Source organism: Lathyrus oleraceus, chromosome 5 (assembly GCF_024323335.1).
Source record: "Lathyrus oleraceus cultivar Zhongwan6 chromosome 5, CAAS_Psat_ZW6_1.0, whole genome shotgun sequence".
Taxonomy (NCBI): Eukaryota; Viridiplantae; Streptophyta; class Magnoliopsida; order Fabales; family Fabaceae; genus Lathyrus; species Lathyrus oleraceus.
In genome coordinates, this window is record NC_066583.1 from 53,415,752 (window position 1) to 53,433,249 (window position 17,498).

The window sequence follows — 17,498 nt, forward strand, 5'->3', positions numbered from 1 at the left end:
CGTTTTAGTTGACACTATTCTCAAAAATTTCCTCTTCTTTGTGCTTACCTATTTCCATCTAAAAATCCTCTTCCAAGCGATTTTAAAGATGTCGAAACAATCTGCTTTAACACCCATCGTCGTCTCAAAGGACGACTCAACTTCATCCCCCATGAAAGCTAGGGTTACTTCCTCTATTACAATGGTGGCCCCCTCCGAGGTGGTCCTTAATGTAGTTCCTTTGTCAATGCTTCCATGCCCTGTCCCTATTCACAAGAAGGTAAGAACTTCATCTGCAAAGAAAGCTAAGGCAACTGCTGTGAGTAAGTCTCCCAAACAATGTATTGTTGTCAAGAAAGCTCATTCTATGATAAGTCTTTATGTTGAACCCTTTCAATATGCTAATGTTGAATCTAATGTCAATACTTCTACTAAAGAGGCTATTGGGTCAAAACATCTTAGTAGAGTGGAACCCTCTGCTTCATTTGTATCGGAAAAGGTAAACCCTAATGTGAATGAGGCCAAAAAAGTTTCCATTGATAAAAGTATCCGCAGGTTAGTGGCTACTGTTCTGAAGGAAACTAGGTCTGGTGATACGCCTGATGTTACAACATCTTTGCACCAAGCTGAGCATCCAGCTGAAACCATCCCTGAAAACCCTATTGGTGGTTGTGATAATGACTCCATCTCAACTGAGTATGATAAAGATGTGTCTCCTGATAACCTTGTGTCTATGACTGTTGAGGAGAAGCAGGATGTGTCGGGTGAGGAGGAAAACCCTAGTAGAAGGAAAGAAAAATATATTATCATTGTGAATATTGATGAGTTGAACTCGGATGAAGAAACCATTGCTAAGAATCTATCCCCTGATATTGCCAAGAGGATGAAGAATAGAAGAATCAAGGCTGTGATGAATGAAGGAATGCCCTCTAAGATTGCCAAGAAGAAAGATGTTGTTGGTCCCACCAAAATATGGAGCAAAGTTGGGGCTCCTACTAAGAAGAGGAAGGAGATATCTTATAGTGAATCTAATTATGATGTTGAACATGATGTCCAGGACATCATCCCACAGAAGAAAGTAGCGGTGAGAAAGATACATGTGAATGTTCTTAAGGTGCCTTTAGATAATATCTCATTCCACTCTATTGATAATGTGGAGAAATGCCAGAGAAGGCTAGCTCTAGAAAGGGAACTTGGACAAGATGCACTTAAGTGCAAGGAAGTTATGTAGCTCATTCAACATGCAAGTTTGGTGAAAAGTGTTACAGGTTTTGGAAAATGCTATGAGGTGCTGGTGAATGAATTTATTGTTAACCTCCATACTGATTGTGATGACAATAAAAGCAAGGAATTTAGAAAAGTTTTTGTGAGAGGAAAATATGTGGAATTTTCTCCTAATATGATTAATAGGTATACAAACAGATGTGAAGATGAACAACCTGAGATATAGGTGACTGACAACCAGGTTTGCAAAGAAATTACTGCAAAACAGGTTGTAAAATGACCTAGAAAAGGAAAGCTGACAACTAGAAAGTTTAGTGTAAAGTATGCAACCTTCACAGGATTGGTGCTACTAACTGGGTTCCCATAAACCATACATCAACCATTGCCCACTGGATTGGGGAAGTTCATCTATGTAGTTGGTACCAAGACCAACTTTGAGTTTGGAAATTATGTTTTTGAACAAACATTGAAGCATGCTGGTTCTTGTGTAGTGAAGATGCCCATTACATTTTCTTCACTTATATGTGGAATCATTCTCAGTCAACACCCAAGTATCCTGAATAGTGTTGGTGCTGCTAGCAATAAGGAATATCCTATTTCTCTTCACTACAGGTTGTTTGCAGGGACTCATGTCCCATATATTGTCTTGACATATGACAAAGAGTCTTCCAATTCAACCTCCAATGATGGTTTGATTGCTGAATGAAAGGACACTTGCAAAGCCTTGGATGATACTATCAAGACCTGCACCGAAAGGAAGACCATGCTTGAAAAATTGATCAAATCTTTGGCTGAAGAGAGTCCTGATGAGAATCTGGCTGGTGATACTGAAGAAGGAGATGGGGAAGAAGAGGATGCTCCTGTTGGTTCTACCTCTACAGATGAATCAGATGCTTCTGATGACATCTGAGCTATTTACTTTTTCTGTTTGATTTTGTATGTTTTTTTATGGGCCTTTGCCCTAAATACTGCACCTTTGTGTGCCATGGTCTGTATCTTTAACTCACATGTTCTGCTACTCCTTTGCTCTATTGTTTTGTTACCTTTGAAGAAGGTTTGCTTGGTTTGCCATATTCTGGCTAAAAGGGGGAGTAGATAATGTATAATTGTGCTATTGAATTCCTTTTTTGATGCCTTGTGTGCTATGTGTGAAGGTTATTTCTTTGAGGGGGAGTATGTTTCCTGTGTGACTGGGGGAGTAGTTTCAATGTTATTTAGGGGGAGCTTGATCTATTTGTGCTTAGGTGGTTGTGTGCTTGCTGTGATGTCAGACATAATGTCTTGACATTTTGTTTCATAGGATTTATTCTCTGAAGGAGGATTGGAGTGTGAGAGTTTATTTCTCTCTATGTGTTTTCTATAAGGATGGGTTCCTACTTATTTTTGCTGTGTGTGCCTCTGATATGTCTTAGTGTTATACCAAGTGTTTGGCTGTTTAGTTTTTGTGCTTGTGATTATTGCTGCTGTTTTATCTTTTCTCCATTATATGATGCAAAGGTTGTTTTAGCCAAAATTTTCTAAAGGGGGAGATTGTTAGGTCAGTGCTTTTATGATTGGCAACAATTTTTTTAAAACATGTATCACAACAAGATGTCTTGACATGTTGATCAGACATCTTTGTAGGTTTTGTTTTACTTCTTGGAATACTTACTTTATCATTAGATCTCTGAAGATTCTTTGAATATTCAGCTACCATACCTGACTATCCAAGAAGGTTTATTTGAGGAACTCTTGTTTCGTTTCCAGCTGTGCACTTGGTTCATAAAAAGGGATGATCAGACATTTTAGGAAATAAGTGATCTTGTTCCTGATTTTATGTAGAAGATTCTGCAGACTTTATGTATTAGTCCAGATTGGATGTATTGCAGTTTTAAGCCTAAGCGCACGCATTCCAAAGGCTATTTAAAGAGAATGTTGCTAACCTAATTTACAGAAGAGAGAGATACGCTTGATGATTATGAAATTAGGGTTTTAGTGTTCTTTGTTATTTGTGAGTCACTCTAATATCTCATTGATATTAGAGTTGGATTGTGTCTTTGTATTGTAATTGTCAATCACTCATGAGCTTTTAAGCAAGAATGGATTATATATTTTGGAAGAGTGTCTTCTATTATTTGATTAAAGTCATTATCACTGTGTGTGATTGAACGGAAGTGATAGGGGTCTCATATCTAGGAGGGTCATAGATAAAAATAACACGGGTAATGATTAGGTGTGAAGATTGTAAACAAGAGGGTGTTTACTGAGGTCTTCAAACTAATAATATTTTAGTGGATTTACTTCCTGGCTTGGATGCCCCCAGATGTAGGTGAAGTTGCACCAAATTGGGTTAACAATCATTTATGTTATTTACTTTCAGCAGTGTATTTTAACATCCCTAATACTATTGTTCTGTGAAGTTCTGATATTAGTGTCGTAACATCGCATACGACATCTGATATATGAATACCAGAATTTCAGTTATAAGCTTCCTTGAGACCGAGGGTTCTTGAATTCGTGTGTTTCCAAGCCCGTAAATCATCCAAACCAGTATCAAGATTAGGGATGTAAATATTTTGAACTTGCTTTTGTAACATAGGGATGCAAGGTTGAATGCAGTGACAAATACTCCAAGTATTGTTAGAGATGGTGTCTTTTACCTTAGCATTTAGCTTGAGCTATAAATTATGAGGAATATTGATGAGATCTCCTAAAGAGCCTGCACCCTAATCATCCACCTAAAGGTTGATCCTAACACCTGTTCCCACTATCCATTTTGAGTTTGAAAAGAATAGTGTGGAATTTTTTGTTTAATACTAGTCCAAATTAAAGAGAATATATGGTGATTAATGTAGTGACCATTTCTCTAAATTCTAGATAAAAGAAAGATGGCCCATTTACAATTGGAATTCATTAGCTCCCAACCCAATTTGATATTTGTAGCATCATTGAGAGAGACCAAAGACCCGAGTCCCAGACCCCCATGTTGGAGAATAAACATTTTTCCATGAAACAATTACTAACTTTTTTTGCTTCATGTCCCCACTCCAAGCAAAAATCCTAAAATGTCTACCCAGATCATGCAGAAGAGTAGTAGACTAGGAATATGTAGTAATATAATAAGGTCGCATGCTATAAATAACACTTTTAAGTAATTGGATTCTACCAACAAATGTCTGAAGAGGTGCTTTCCAAGAGGAAAGCTTTTTTCAAAATCATATACACAACAAGTTGAAATGAATGGGTTTGGGCCTCCCTTTGAAGATAGGAACTCCTAGGTATGTAAAGGGAATAGAACCAATGGAAAAACAAAAATAAGAAGTAATGTTAAGCAGCTTGGTACGAGGCGTTGATCCTCCAAAAACTGAAGACTTAATAGGATTAATGAGTTGACCTGAAATTTAACCATATTTGTCGAAGAAATCAGCTAGAGCAAGGAGATTAGAGGGTGTAACAGTACAAAAGATCATGAAATCATATGAATATAAGACATGAGATTGGACATGATTCTTCCTAGTTCCTTTAATGAGCTTGAGATTTCCAGAGTTGACAAGGTTGGTGGTACTCCGACTCAAAACTTCCCCAGCTATACAGAATATGAGAGTAGACAAGGGGTACCCTTGTCAGACCCCTATGGCACAAGCAAACAAGCCTTCTTGTTTTCCATTAACAAAGATAGAAAGCATGGTAGACCTAAGAATAATGGATATCCAGTTAAAAAATTTATCCTTAAAGCCAAAGGATTTGAAAAATTTTACGATAAAATTTCAATCCATTGTATCAAAAGCTTTAGCTTTATCAATTTTAGGAGCAGATTGATAGCCTCTGAAGTGATAAAATATTTATGGTGGACCAGATTAATAGCCTCTGAAGTGATAAAAGAATAGTCCTTAATTTGTCCCTTGTGTATGAAACCTCTTTGTTCTTCAGAAATGATACCAGGGATAATGAGAACAAGTTTATCCACCAAGACCTTAGATATAATTTTAAACTTGAAGTTGGCCATGACTATAGGTCTAAACTGAGGTAGAGTGTCTGCATTTGATGATTTAGGGATAAGAATAACATTGTTGGCATTGTAATGAGGAGGAACCATACCTGAAGTAAAGAATTTCAGACTAGCATTGCAAACATCATCATGTATAAAAAAAATTGCTGGAAAAAAGAAACCACCAAAACCACCTGGCCATGGGGAACTATTGGTGTTGAGGTTGAAAACTGCTTGTCTTATTTCCTCCATGGAATGAAGCAATGTGATGGCATTGTTTATAATATAATTAATCAAACAGGGAATGATGTCTTCAATAATACCATTATTATGAGTACCCCCACTTCAAGAAAACAGGTTAGTGAAGTGGGAAACCACCTGATCAACATAGAACATAAAAGCCTTATAGTGATATGTTCAGTTGAAACATACAATGCACTCAGGCCAAACTTGATTCCATTGCCAAGGAAAGTGAAAGAAATTTGTTAAGCATCACAAGAGATGATTATGGGATCTATACTCTTGTTGTAGATACACCAAACGTTAGGTAAGAAATCATGTCTGATGTTTGTAACAAAGACTATTAGACCAAGTCTATCAAACCAAAGAGACTGGAAATTTTAAATGTTCATCCCAGGCTCGACAATAAAGAAAAAGTTAGGTTTATAGGTGGTGATTAACTTCTTAAGGGCCAACTTTGTGGGAGAGTTGGCCAGATCCATGAGGTTCCAGTATATGTACTTCATTTCCTGTTTTTTGAAAAAACAACTTTGGATCTAGTTCTATAAGAAAATTTACCAGTGTTACCCTTAGTTTTTCTTTTGGATTTAACCTTCTAGAATGGTTCCTAAGGGCTGAGGTATTCTTGGAAAGAGTCAATAGATCCCTTAGGGTCAGGTGTTGAGAGACTGTTAGAGCTATTTGAGTTTTCAATGGGATCTTCCACTTCTTGGTCCTGGTTAGCTAAATGGGCTCAAGAATTTTTTAGGAAAGCTACATCCTTGCTAATTCTGACTGGTGTGTGAAACAATTTTGAGATTTCAAGACTCTTGCCTATGTTTGGAGAGGAATTATGTGCCTCAATTATTTCATCACTACCCATGAAGTCATTTAGGGGTAGCATCCACAAATCCCGAGGTGGAGGATGAATTATCTTCTAAAGGTTTAGGGGATTGGTTTAGCAAAGGCTCAAGTTCTATATCAAAAGAATTTCATGTTGACTTAGCCTTTGTTGGTATAGGTATGATAGGATTCTTTACATAATTATCCCTTGAAATTCCCTCTCAAAAGTAAAGTTATTAGAAATTTGGTTAACATTTCCATTGTGCAAGCATACATGCATATGTTTAACTGCTAAAATGTAACCTAACATTATTCTCTAAAATCAAACAACCTACATACATTTTTTTACACGAACTACAAAGCTATGACTTTCTCATTGCACTGTGAGAATATGTAGGCACGTGGTTTTGAAATCTTGGCAAGCACAATAAGAAAAAACTAACATTTTCCTCTTTTACCTTTTTTTGTAAATGTCTTTTAACAAACAAACATTTCAAACATTCCTTCAAAAACACTTAATCCTAGTCTATTAGGAGGTTCTCGTTAAGTCAACTGATGCAAGGGGTGCTAAAACCTCCCCCTCGCATAACCGACTCACGAACCTGATTTTGTTGCGATGACCATCTTATCCTCTTTTCTTAGGGTTTTATTGTTATTTTTCCTCTCCTTAGGAATAAATTAAATTCGGTGGAGACTCTTTTAGTCATCCGCGAGCGTGTGATACGCTCGTAAGTTCGTATTTTTCGAGATTCGACAACTGGGGACTCTGCTGGAGACATTTCCCTGAAGAGAGTCAAGCATATCCTTTTAGTTCTAGGGTTGTTGGTTTGTTTGATTGTTTTTTGTTTTATTTATTTATTGCTTTATTTTTATCTTTTTCTTCTCTATTTTTATCTTGTACTTATTTATCATTGTGGGTTTTGATTATTGTTTGAGAATAAGCTCTACACTCGAGCTCGAGAAGAAACATAAGCTTAAGTAAGGGTTTTTTCATATTTTGGCCAATGGGATGCACATCCCAAAGGGTTTTTAACAAAAGCTCTGCCTAGAGTAGATTAGTTCAGAGATTTTGTTGTGAGTTGGCTAGCCCATCTTCGTGACGAAACTTTTAACTTGATCCATGACTTTAGGGACCTCTTCTAAAACCCGAACATGGTGATTTCGTATGGCCTAAAAGTCCTATACAAAGGCTCTTCCTAAGGGAGACCCTTTGGAATTTTATCATAAATTAGGCTGAGCCCAATATCTTGATGAAGTTTCATATGTGGTCCATGATCTTGCGTTTGTTCTTAAACAACCAACAAAATCCTAAAGCCATCCTTATGAGGGGATTGGGTATTAAAGATTTAGAATCGAACTATCATAGGGAGCCTTCCTAAATAAGGTGTTATTATATCCTCCACTATCCCTAAATCCGTATGTGTTTTCTTATGCTAGTTACTATCTTAAACCCGCATGTGACACATACCTTGCATCTGCATAAAAAAACTCTTAACAAACCTAGAAAACGAAACATTAAATATTTTTGCATACCCAAGCATTTTCATGAATCCTCATACGTACACATGCATTTGCATATCATAAAAGGAAAACTCATATTTCTTCCCCTTCTCCAAGCTGATCTGCGATAGCTGATTTCCTGATACTCACGAGCGAATTCAAAGCATGTCTCAATAAGTTATGGAGGAACTCAAGAGAGGCCAAAAATTATTGAAAGAAGAGGTTTGTAACACCCTAAACCTCAAGACTTATAAATAAAGTATTTAACGGAAATTCAAGGTGTCACTACGATAATCCTTCAAAAACTCATCAAAATCACTTGAACTACGCAACGAAAAAACTTGTTCAACACACTTCATAAATAAGTTATAAACTTCAAAATAACAAAAAGCAACAACAAATTAAAAAATATAATAAATCTCCTCCCCGATGTTACACGATCGGAGCAATAAACCACTAGTATTATTAAAAATTAAATGTAAAAGCGAAGAGTAGCTCCATCTTGTTCTTGATTGGGTGTACATGTTGTTATGAACATGTGTGAGGCTATGAAATTGTTGATTTTGTAATGAATGTGTGCTTATTGTATGAACAATCAGTTGTATATCCAATCATGTATGAAAATGTAATCCACAACTGACTCGTTATGCATGTGGTACCATTCATGAACACTCAGGTTCATCTCGCTCCCGATCTCCACCATAGGACCAGAGCACACCAAATTGTTACCATGATCATAGGTAATGCTTCACCAACTCTCACATGGAATCAACTACTCGCTTCTAATCAACACCACTAAACAAGAGCACACCGTAACTGGATTAAAGTTCGTACACCATGATGCATGACTCTCAACAACATGCATTATCAACAAAAGGTTTACCAAAAGAATCACCATGTGTATCTCACCATTTATGGACAACATCATTCATCATACGCAACAGTTAATCAATGTCATGACATCAATAAACAATGACAAACAACAGAAACTCAATAAATGTAACTTCATACGCATTCATTCATGTTACTTTACCAAAACAATAACACATCATTATATAAACATAACAATTTGCTGACTGATTATACAAGTCAGCACAAACATTGACACATTAGACACTTGATTATAATTCAAACAATTCAACAAGCACTACCATGAGGTAGCTATGCGTCATAGGGTGACAATACAACAAAATCAAAAACATAATTTTACACAATTTTGCCTAAGATAATCGATTGTCATAGGGTGACAATCGATTGTTATCAAGAGGATTTCGCTATTGACTTATCAAAACTCACATTTTTAAGCCATACGATCGATTAATCAAATGGTGTAATCAATTGTAATGTTAATTTTTTTTTCAAAATTTGAACTAGTGCAATCGATTGTCATTTGGTGACAATCGATTGTCACTACATCTTTTTCCAAAAAACCTAGTTTTCATCATACGTTCATCATCCCCTCATCCTTAAACCTTAATACATGACTCCAACTAATTTTTCCCAAATCAATTAATCTAAACACGAATTTAATAGTGAATCATGTTATTACAACCACCAACCTATTACAACACTTGTACTCATCATGATTCGTAATAATTCATCAAAAATTTAATGGATAATTTTATCAACAACCATGTACACAACCCAAACACTTAAACCTTCACCAATGGAAAATTTATACATAGATATTCATATTATTCAAACATAGATTTAGTCATAACAACACATATAAACACAAGATCAACCAATAAATCTCTGAAATTTCATCATACAACAATTCATCAAAAAAATCCTAAAAACCCTAATAAGAGTAAGGATCTCTCTTCTCTACCCCGTCATTCAATACACACATATTGATAGCCCTTTCTCCCCCCTTATCATAGATTTCCATCAATGATGATGAATTGAACAACTCCCATGAATTCTTCTTCCCAATCTTAACTCTCATTCCCAAAAGCCTTGTTCTTATTGCCTCTTGTTTTGACGTACTGCCAGATTCTCTAAAAAACTAGATTCTCTCCTAACTTTTAGAATATATATAGTAACCTCATTACTTTTGCTTAATTATTATTATTGCCCAAATTGACTCTAACTTCTCTCCTCTTACCACAAACTTTCCTCAATTCACACAAATGACCTAAAACTCCAATTTCACCAAATTTCTCATTTTATTATTAAGAATAATTAAAATTCCAATCATTCTAATTATTTTCTAATTTATTCTACCTTATCACCACACCTTACTATTACTATCACACCTCAATAACATATAATCATATATTTTATTTTAAATCATACCAACATCAAATATTTAAATAAAATAAATCACACGATACCACTTGATCCTCCACCTCGTTCATATCCTCCCAGTTATGTCGAGAATGCTAGATGTTAATACCATGCTGGTTCACAGGGGCATACAGTGTAAAATTGCAGGGCTCTTAAACACAAGGTCCAAAACCTGATCGACGAAAAGAAGTTAACTTTCGAAGGAGGAATCCCATTGGTGAACAGTCATCACTTACTTTTACAAGTGCAAGAACGTCAATAAGCATATCCTAAATTCAGTGGGTAAATAAGGAAGCTCCTCCCTAGGATCATTATGATTTTTCCAATTGTAATTTCTTTCTTGTTAAGTATTGTTTGTTTTTAAATTTATACTCTTTGATCAATAATTTCAATAAGATGAGCATGCATGATTTTGGAATTAATCCTTTCGTATTCACTCTTTCTTTTGCCATCACTCGCCATGTACAATGTTTTTTCTATTTTGACTTGTTAACAAACTTAGAAGGAGAATTATGTAAATGAAATAACCGAATTTTCTTATGTATGTTTTTATTAGTAAGATCTAGATGATGATGTAAGGCATTGTTTCACTTCCCAAACACTGGAGAAATAAGGAGATAATCCGTAGTCAACCCCTTTGAGCCTGAGGTCAGTGTTCTTTCTATTTATAAAAAACATTAATCTTAACTAGAGGCAAGATAGATTTTAATTAATTCGATGATTCATTCTAATCTCAAGAGAACCATTCCCTCTAATCACCTCAATAAGAGTTCCAAAGCACATCTTATCCCTCACACATGTCATCCAACATCGAGGAAGTTGTGAAAAGATAAAAATAAAAATAGTTAATATGGCAGTCACAACCTTTCTGAATCAAATGCAAAATCTCACAAGAATTGTTCCAAAATGAAGGTGAGAAAAACAAGAAAGGGGGGGGGGGGGTTGAATTGTTTTGGAAAATAAGCGCTTTTTCAGAAAAAGACCACACAAGGAATTTATACTGGTTCGCTTATAACACAAAGCTACTCCAGTCCACTCGACCAAGGTGATTTCGCCTTCAACAAGGACTTAATCCACTAATCTTGAAAGATTATTACAACCAACGTCTAAGAGAAAGATCTCTTAGTCCTCTCAAGTATACAGATTGCGCAGAGTCACTTGAGGAATTAAAACAATTTGAAGTAAATACAGAATTTGTAATCTAGAGAGCTTCTAGGATAAAGCAAGTATTACAACAGTAAGAGCAATTAGAATGTTTCACGTTCTGAGCAAAAGCTCGTGAAAGATTGAGAGAGAGAGAGAGAGAGAATATTGTTGGAGTGTTCAGGTGTCTCTCAATGCAGTTTGCTGTCCTTTATATAGAGGAAAGGACCGTTGAATTTGATGGCAGATATTTTTGTCTTGATTAGAAATTAATGCCATAACTTCTGTTGTTTCTTGCCAAAACAACTTTGTCTCCCTGAATAACTTCTTTCCAAAAATAGTTTCTTTCCATTTGAAGTTGAAGTTGCCGTTACTCTTTCTGGATAAGGAGATCCATTATCAGAGTCTGCGTTACTCTGTTAGACTGAGATCTTGAGATGTGGCTTCAGAGCTTCTGATAGTCCTCATCTTTAGATTTCCAGTGTTGACTTTAGATGATCTTAAGATTTCTGGAGTTCTGATGTACCGTTGCTTAGAGTCAGAACTTCTAGAGCGCGCTTCTTCTTCAGATGCTTCTGATATTCTGATATGCTGTTTTGTTCAGAGTCAGAGTTTCTAGAGCGCGTTTTTACTACAGATGCTTCTGATCTTCTGATAATTTGTATCTGATTTGATTCTATATCTGATGACGCAATCAGATTCCTTTCTTCTTGTTTAGAGTCCTGCACACTTAGAAACTTTTCGTTAGAGTGCCATTTTTGGTTTCATCCTTTGTTATCATCAAAATCCTAGAATCTGTTGTAGAACAATTTTTGGTCTTATAACAAAAAAAGTGTCAGCTAAGTCAAAAAAACCTGAAAAGGTTGACTGAGGCAAAAGTTAGGGCACCCTGATGGACCGCAAATTCAAAAGAACCGGTTCATGCAAAAATGGGGATAAAAATAAAAAAAGAAAAAATGGAAACAAGCTTGAAAATGAAAGTAGGTGACTGCCACCTCAAGAATCTCACCAGTGCTTTAACCATTATATCTACCTCAATCATCATGACTACCAAAATTCTCTTGTCGGCAGAATGCATCCTTTGAGTTAGTTGGATTTAGGAATGGCGGAGATTAAAGGAGAAAAGGTGTGTTAAATCTAATTTTGAGCCTTATATCTTCTTCTTTTTTCATAAACCTTGAACCAAGTCACTGTACAACCTTTAAAAGACCTAATTGAAGTTAGGTTCATTATGAAAGCATACTCATAGAAATTGTTGTTAAATTGACTCCAAATGTTTGTTAAATCATCGTTAAGAACATTGTCTTACCATAATTTTACATCTTCATTTGTGCCAACCTCGTGGACAAATATCATCCTTTATATAGGTTACATTTATTATCCGTAACAATTTTAGATTTCAAAACCTGCACGAGCATTGTGTTATAATTACTTTTCAAAAGGAACAATTTTACTTGTAAATCAATACTTAACATCGAGGAAATTTCAACAATGGTCTGATCAGAGGCATACCGCTTTAAAACACTTTTGGCTAAGGGAAAATCATATAGGGATCCTACCGGTCAGAAGCAAATCCTTATAATCATGGGCAGACCATCTGAAGATCTTGTTGATTAGGGGGAAATATCAAGAATTGGCCAACCTAGGTCAAATCACGTCCAAACCCTAATGATCAGGGGAAAACCTTTCAAGATTCAAATACTAGGGCAATCTATATCAGGATCATATCACAACATGGTTGGATCCAAGTTCTTTTTTAGGCAACTCCTTCAAAGAACCTACCAATAGGGGAAAAGACAAGGTACTGCAGGGGAAAATGCTCTCTATACTTTCAAGTTGCTCAAGCAGACTTTGTCGTACACCAGCGACCATCGAGTTTAACATGAGTGTCGAAGGTCATGCTAGCACAACACCCTTCCACCTTTTGACAAACAATCTTGTTTCACAAACAACCTCTCTAAGCCTTAATAGTCCACGTCCCACCTTGGGGGAACTTTTTGACACATTCAATTCATCGCATAAAACATCATCATGCATCAATAATGTTTGCATTTCTCTAGCATCAAACCATAAATATTATCCCATTCATCGAGCATCTCCCAAAGTATGAATCTGACATCATCAAAAAGTCTTACAACATAAACATCTGCAAAAATCCCAACCTCACTTGGTATTCACCTCAAAAGTCCAACCTTGATTGTCACCCCACAAAAGCTCAACTTTGCTTGGCATCCCATAAAAACCTAATATTGCTTTGCACCTCACAAAAGACTACTCTTGTCTAGCACCTCACAAAAGTCTAATCCTGCTTGACACCCAACATTTACAATTAAAGATCCCGACCTCACTCGACGCCTCAAAATCCAAGAGCCCGACCTCGCTCGACACATCTAAAAAAATCCAAAGAGTTTATTTTCTTTGTATTCTTTATACACCTCTGATTGTATATCAAGTGTATTACCCCCCCCCCCCCCCCCCCAACAATCATTTATCTGTTACGTTGATTGTTAGAAGTCTCTTACTAAGTGTTTGAGCATTTGAAGTCTCTTTCTTGTGTGTTGTAGCATTGAAAGTCTTTTGTTTGTGTGCTTGAGCATATAAGTCTCTTACTTTTGTGTTTGAGCATTGAAAGTCTCTTGCTTATGTGCTTGAGCAAATTGAAATCTTGTGTGATTATAGTGAAAATATCTTGTAAGTACAAGGGGACTGGATTACTCTCAAATTATGAGAGGAACCAGGATAACCCTGCGTGTCACTCTTCTTTCATGCAATGCATATCCATTGCCTACCTCTAATTGTTTCAGATTCTATACGTTGTGTTTAGGATCTGACCAAAGAGTTTAAAAAGAAAGAAAAAGTAAACACAATTCAACTCCCCTTTCTTGTGTTTTTCTCACATTCAGAATTAAGGCAGTGTGTTAAGAATATTTTTGGCAATTCAAGTGCTGTAATCGGTTAACACGGGGTGTAACCAGTTACGACAAAACAAAAGTCACTTATGAGCTGAAGAAACAAGGAAAGCATCGTGGGTGTAATCAGTTAATGTAATTACGTAACCGGTTACCACTGAAAGATAATTATTTTTTGTAGCAGCTGGTGGAATCGGTTATAGATTTAGTGTAACCGATTACAAGTACGAGTTTTTCATTTTTTTTTAGTTATTTGCTTATGTAACATGTATTTCAATCATTGTGTAATTTTTGTATAAATGCCTTGACGGCATTCTCATCAATGTTAATGTCAAATATTCTCGCCCTCAATTATCTTTTTCTCTCCACACTTTAATCTCTCCATTATTCACCAATCTTGTGGTTCTAAGTTCTAACAATTGAGTTATTGGTGAAGTCAATTTTGTTCTTGAGCAATAAAGCTTGCTTCTTGGATTTGTTCCAACTATGATAATTTGAATCGTTGAACGATGGTGACGCCGAGGTTTTCACAGGAGGTGAAGGTAATAGGGGCTGCAGGTATCGCATGAGCGATAAAATGGATTGCTATAATTGGGGTTCCCGAGGAAGAATCAAAATCTTTGGAAGAAGATCAAATAAGATGAAGAATGATTAGTAAATTTCAGAATTTGGTTTTGTAGAATAGGAAAGGTTTACATTCATACTATATTACTGACAGATAATAAAAAGATTGCAAGGCAAACGTGAATGTTTGTATTCATCCACTATTGGCAAGAAACCTTGAATTAAACGTTTAAGCTACAAGCTGCACACATGCTCCACATATATAGCGTTGGTGTAACAGATTGATAGAATATAGAAATTGATAAAACTAACCAACTTCCTAACTGTCAAACTAGACTTTCTAACCGATTTACATTCAATCACTTTTATTTTTAAAGTACATATATAAATACATTAGTGTTAATATCGTGTCTGATGTTTGTAGTTGTGGTTCATAGTACACGAGTCTCTTTGCGATGCCTTTTCGTTGTTGCTTGTGTGTCTTTCTCAACTTGATATTCTAATAAGCTCATCATATCTTCTTCCATCGCTTCATTTTCTTCTTCGTCTTCTTCGTCAACCACATTCTCTATTTCCTCAGGTTCTTCCTCTTCCACTCGATCTCGATCAACAATATCCTTACCCAAACCAATGTTTTCTTCCATTATAATATCACTTTTTCTCTTTTTTTCACCACCCATCAACTCATAAGAATTTTTCATCCAAAATTGAAACCCTTTCCTTCCAAGTACTTTGGTTTCATGTGAGTGTTTGAGTTGGTATAACAACCAAATGGCAGCAGCTATTAAAGTAAACACTTTAAGACCTTGTTTTACCTTGTAGCCATTTGTCCTCATGTTTCTGTTAGGTGATTGCTTCAACATCTTGTACTCTTAAATTTCTCTTGCAAATAAAGAAAAAATAAATAATTAAAAATTCAACATAACATGCATATATTTCTAAAATATGTATTAGATGTAGGAAAAAAGAAGAAGATAAAATTGATATATACAGTGTTATATACTGTGTCATGTCATGATATTAAAATAATTAAAACAAAGAAAAAAAATATCTTTGATTGGTGAATCATGAATGAATGTTCTGTAACTTCCAAACAACAAGTTACTAGCATGTCAGAAAAATATCAACATATTTCCAGGCCTTATTTGAGTGAATACAAACTTTTCCAGATTGTACCTAAATAAATACAGTACTACTACTTTTTATGTTCAACCAAGATTTAGAAGTAATAAAAATCTATTTTTGTAAACTCTCATATTTCACTTTTATAGCTAGGTTAAAAACATTACTCTCATTCTTTTATCTTAAGAAGACTCATTATTTTAGTGTCTATTCTATGCAAAGAGAGGATATTCTCATCACATAATCTATGACTAATGAACATCTGCAATGGTTTATTATCTTAGAAGTGAAAAATTGAAAAGAAGACACAAACAACCTAAAAATCTTAAATGAGAATGAGAAAATAGAAGTAAAAGTGCATGAAGCAAAATGTGGAATAGATTTTAATTAAGTGGATTGCAACTTACAAATGCAGTTTATACCTGTGAGATTCTGTATTGAGTGGAGGAAAGCAATGCCAAAGCCAAAGACGATAATCTGAGTGAAAGTGAAAGAAGATAGATGGTGAACACTCGTGAACGACATGGATGTCACGGGTCAGTCATGTCTATCTGATCCTATATATAGATATTATTAAATCTTATTTTTTAATTCTTATAGTATCTCTATACATGCATGATTTATTCTTTTCTGAATTATTGTTTTAATATCATTTTTTTTTATAAATAATGTTTTAAAAATCAGATTGAAATTTAAATTGATTAGTTAAATCAACAATATTTGAACTCTTTACTAAAGGATAAAAAAGAATATAGCCTGACAATGTACAATATTTTTACAATGTTAATCAATCACAAATATGTATTCCGTCAAGTCATATATTTAATTTTAAAATATTAGTATATTATGGAAGAAAACTATAATTCTATTAGATGATATTGTAAAACTAGTTTATTGACAGTGCGCTACCTTTAATCTCTTACTAAATTAGTAAATAAATAAAATAATAATATGGAGATAAACTTAATAGATATGTCATCTTTCAGAACTTAATAAAGTAAAAGGTTAAATATAATTTTGATTTTGATTTCATTTCATTTAAAGTTTCTTTTCTCCCATTTTAAAAACTGATGGCTAAAATTCAGCATTGGACAACTAAATTGCTTATCTATACTGGTAGATGTTAATCAGTGAAAAGTGTTTTGATGGTTGTGTCAGTTATTGGATGCATGTTTTTCCAATTTCAAAGAAGATTATCAAACAAATTGAAACTATTTGTAGAAATTTCTTATGGTCTGGGAAGGCTACAGGTAGGAAAGCCTATATTGCTTGGAAAAAATCTATGAGCCAAAGAATTATGGGGATCTTTATATCACCTCCCTAATTGATTCGAACAATGCAACCATACTCAAGCTCTTATGAAACTTACATGTCAAGGCTGATAAATTTTGGATCAGATGGATTAATACTTATTTTTTGAAAGGAGAACGGTTATGCAATGGCAAACAAATATTACTATCTCTTGGATGATAAAGAACATTTTGAAGAACAAAGAGTTAGGGAACAATAGCCAGTATTGGATCACTAGTGTGCAGCAAGGAAAGTTTGGAACATCAAGCATGTATAAGGACCTTCGTGGATACAGTATTCTTGTCAGATGGAAAACAATCTTCTTCAAGAATCACGCAAGGCCTATGGCTAGATTCAATATGTGGTTGGTTTTGCATGGCATACTGCCTACTAAGGATAGGTTGCAAAAGTTTGGAGTGGTAACTAATGAAAAATGTACCTTCTGTCAG

The 17,498-nt window shown here is 35.1% G+C and overlaps 2 protein-coding genes across 2 annotated transcripts; one reads left to right on the forward strand and one right to left on the reverse strand.

The window, feature by feature from the left end:
- The first annotated feature begins 88 nt into the window (after positions 1–88).
- LOC127078686 (uncharacterized) lies at positions 89–1,210 on the forward strand. Its single transcript, XM_051019120.1, has one exon. It carries the CDS (start codon positions 89–91, stop codon positions 1,208–1,210), a length of 1,122 nt encoding a protein of 373 aa, XP_050875077.1.
- A 13,587-nt stretch (positions 1,211–14,797) lies between these two features.
- On the reverse strand, positions 14,798–16,327 carry LOC127085430 (uncharacterized). The gene is made up of 2 exons (XM_051025942.1): positions 16,182–16,327; positions 14,798–15,508 (listed from the first exon to the last, which is right to left on the reverse strand). Exons 1-2 carry the CDS (start codon positions 16,282–16,284, stop codon positions 15,069–15,071), a joined length of 543 nt encoding a protein of 180 aa, XP_050881899.1. The 5' UTR covers positions 16,285–16,327; the 3' UTR covers positions 14,798–15,068.
- Positions 16,328–17,498: the final 1,171 nt, after the last annotated feature.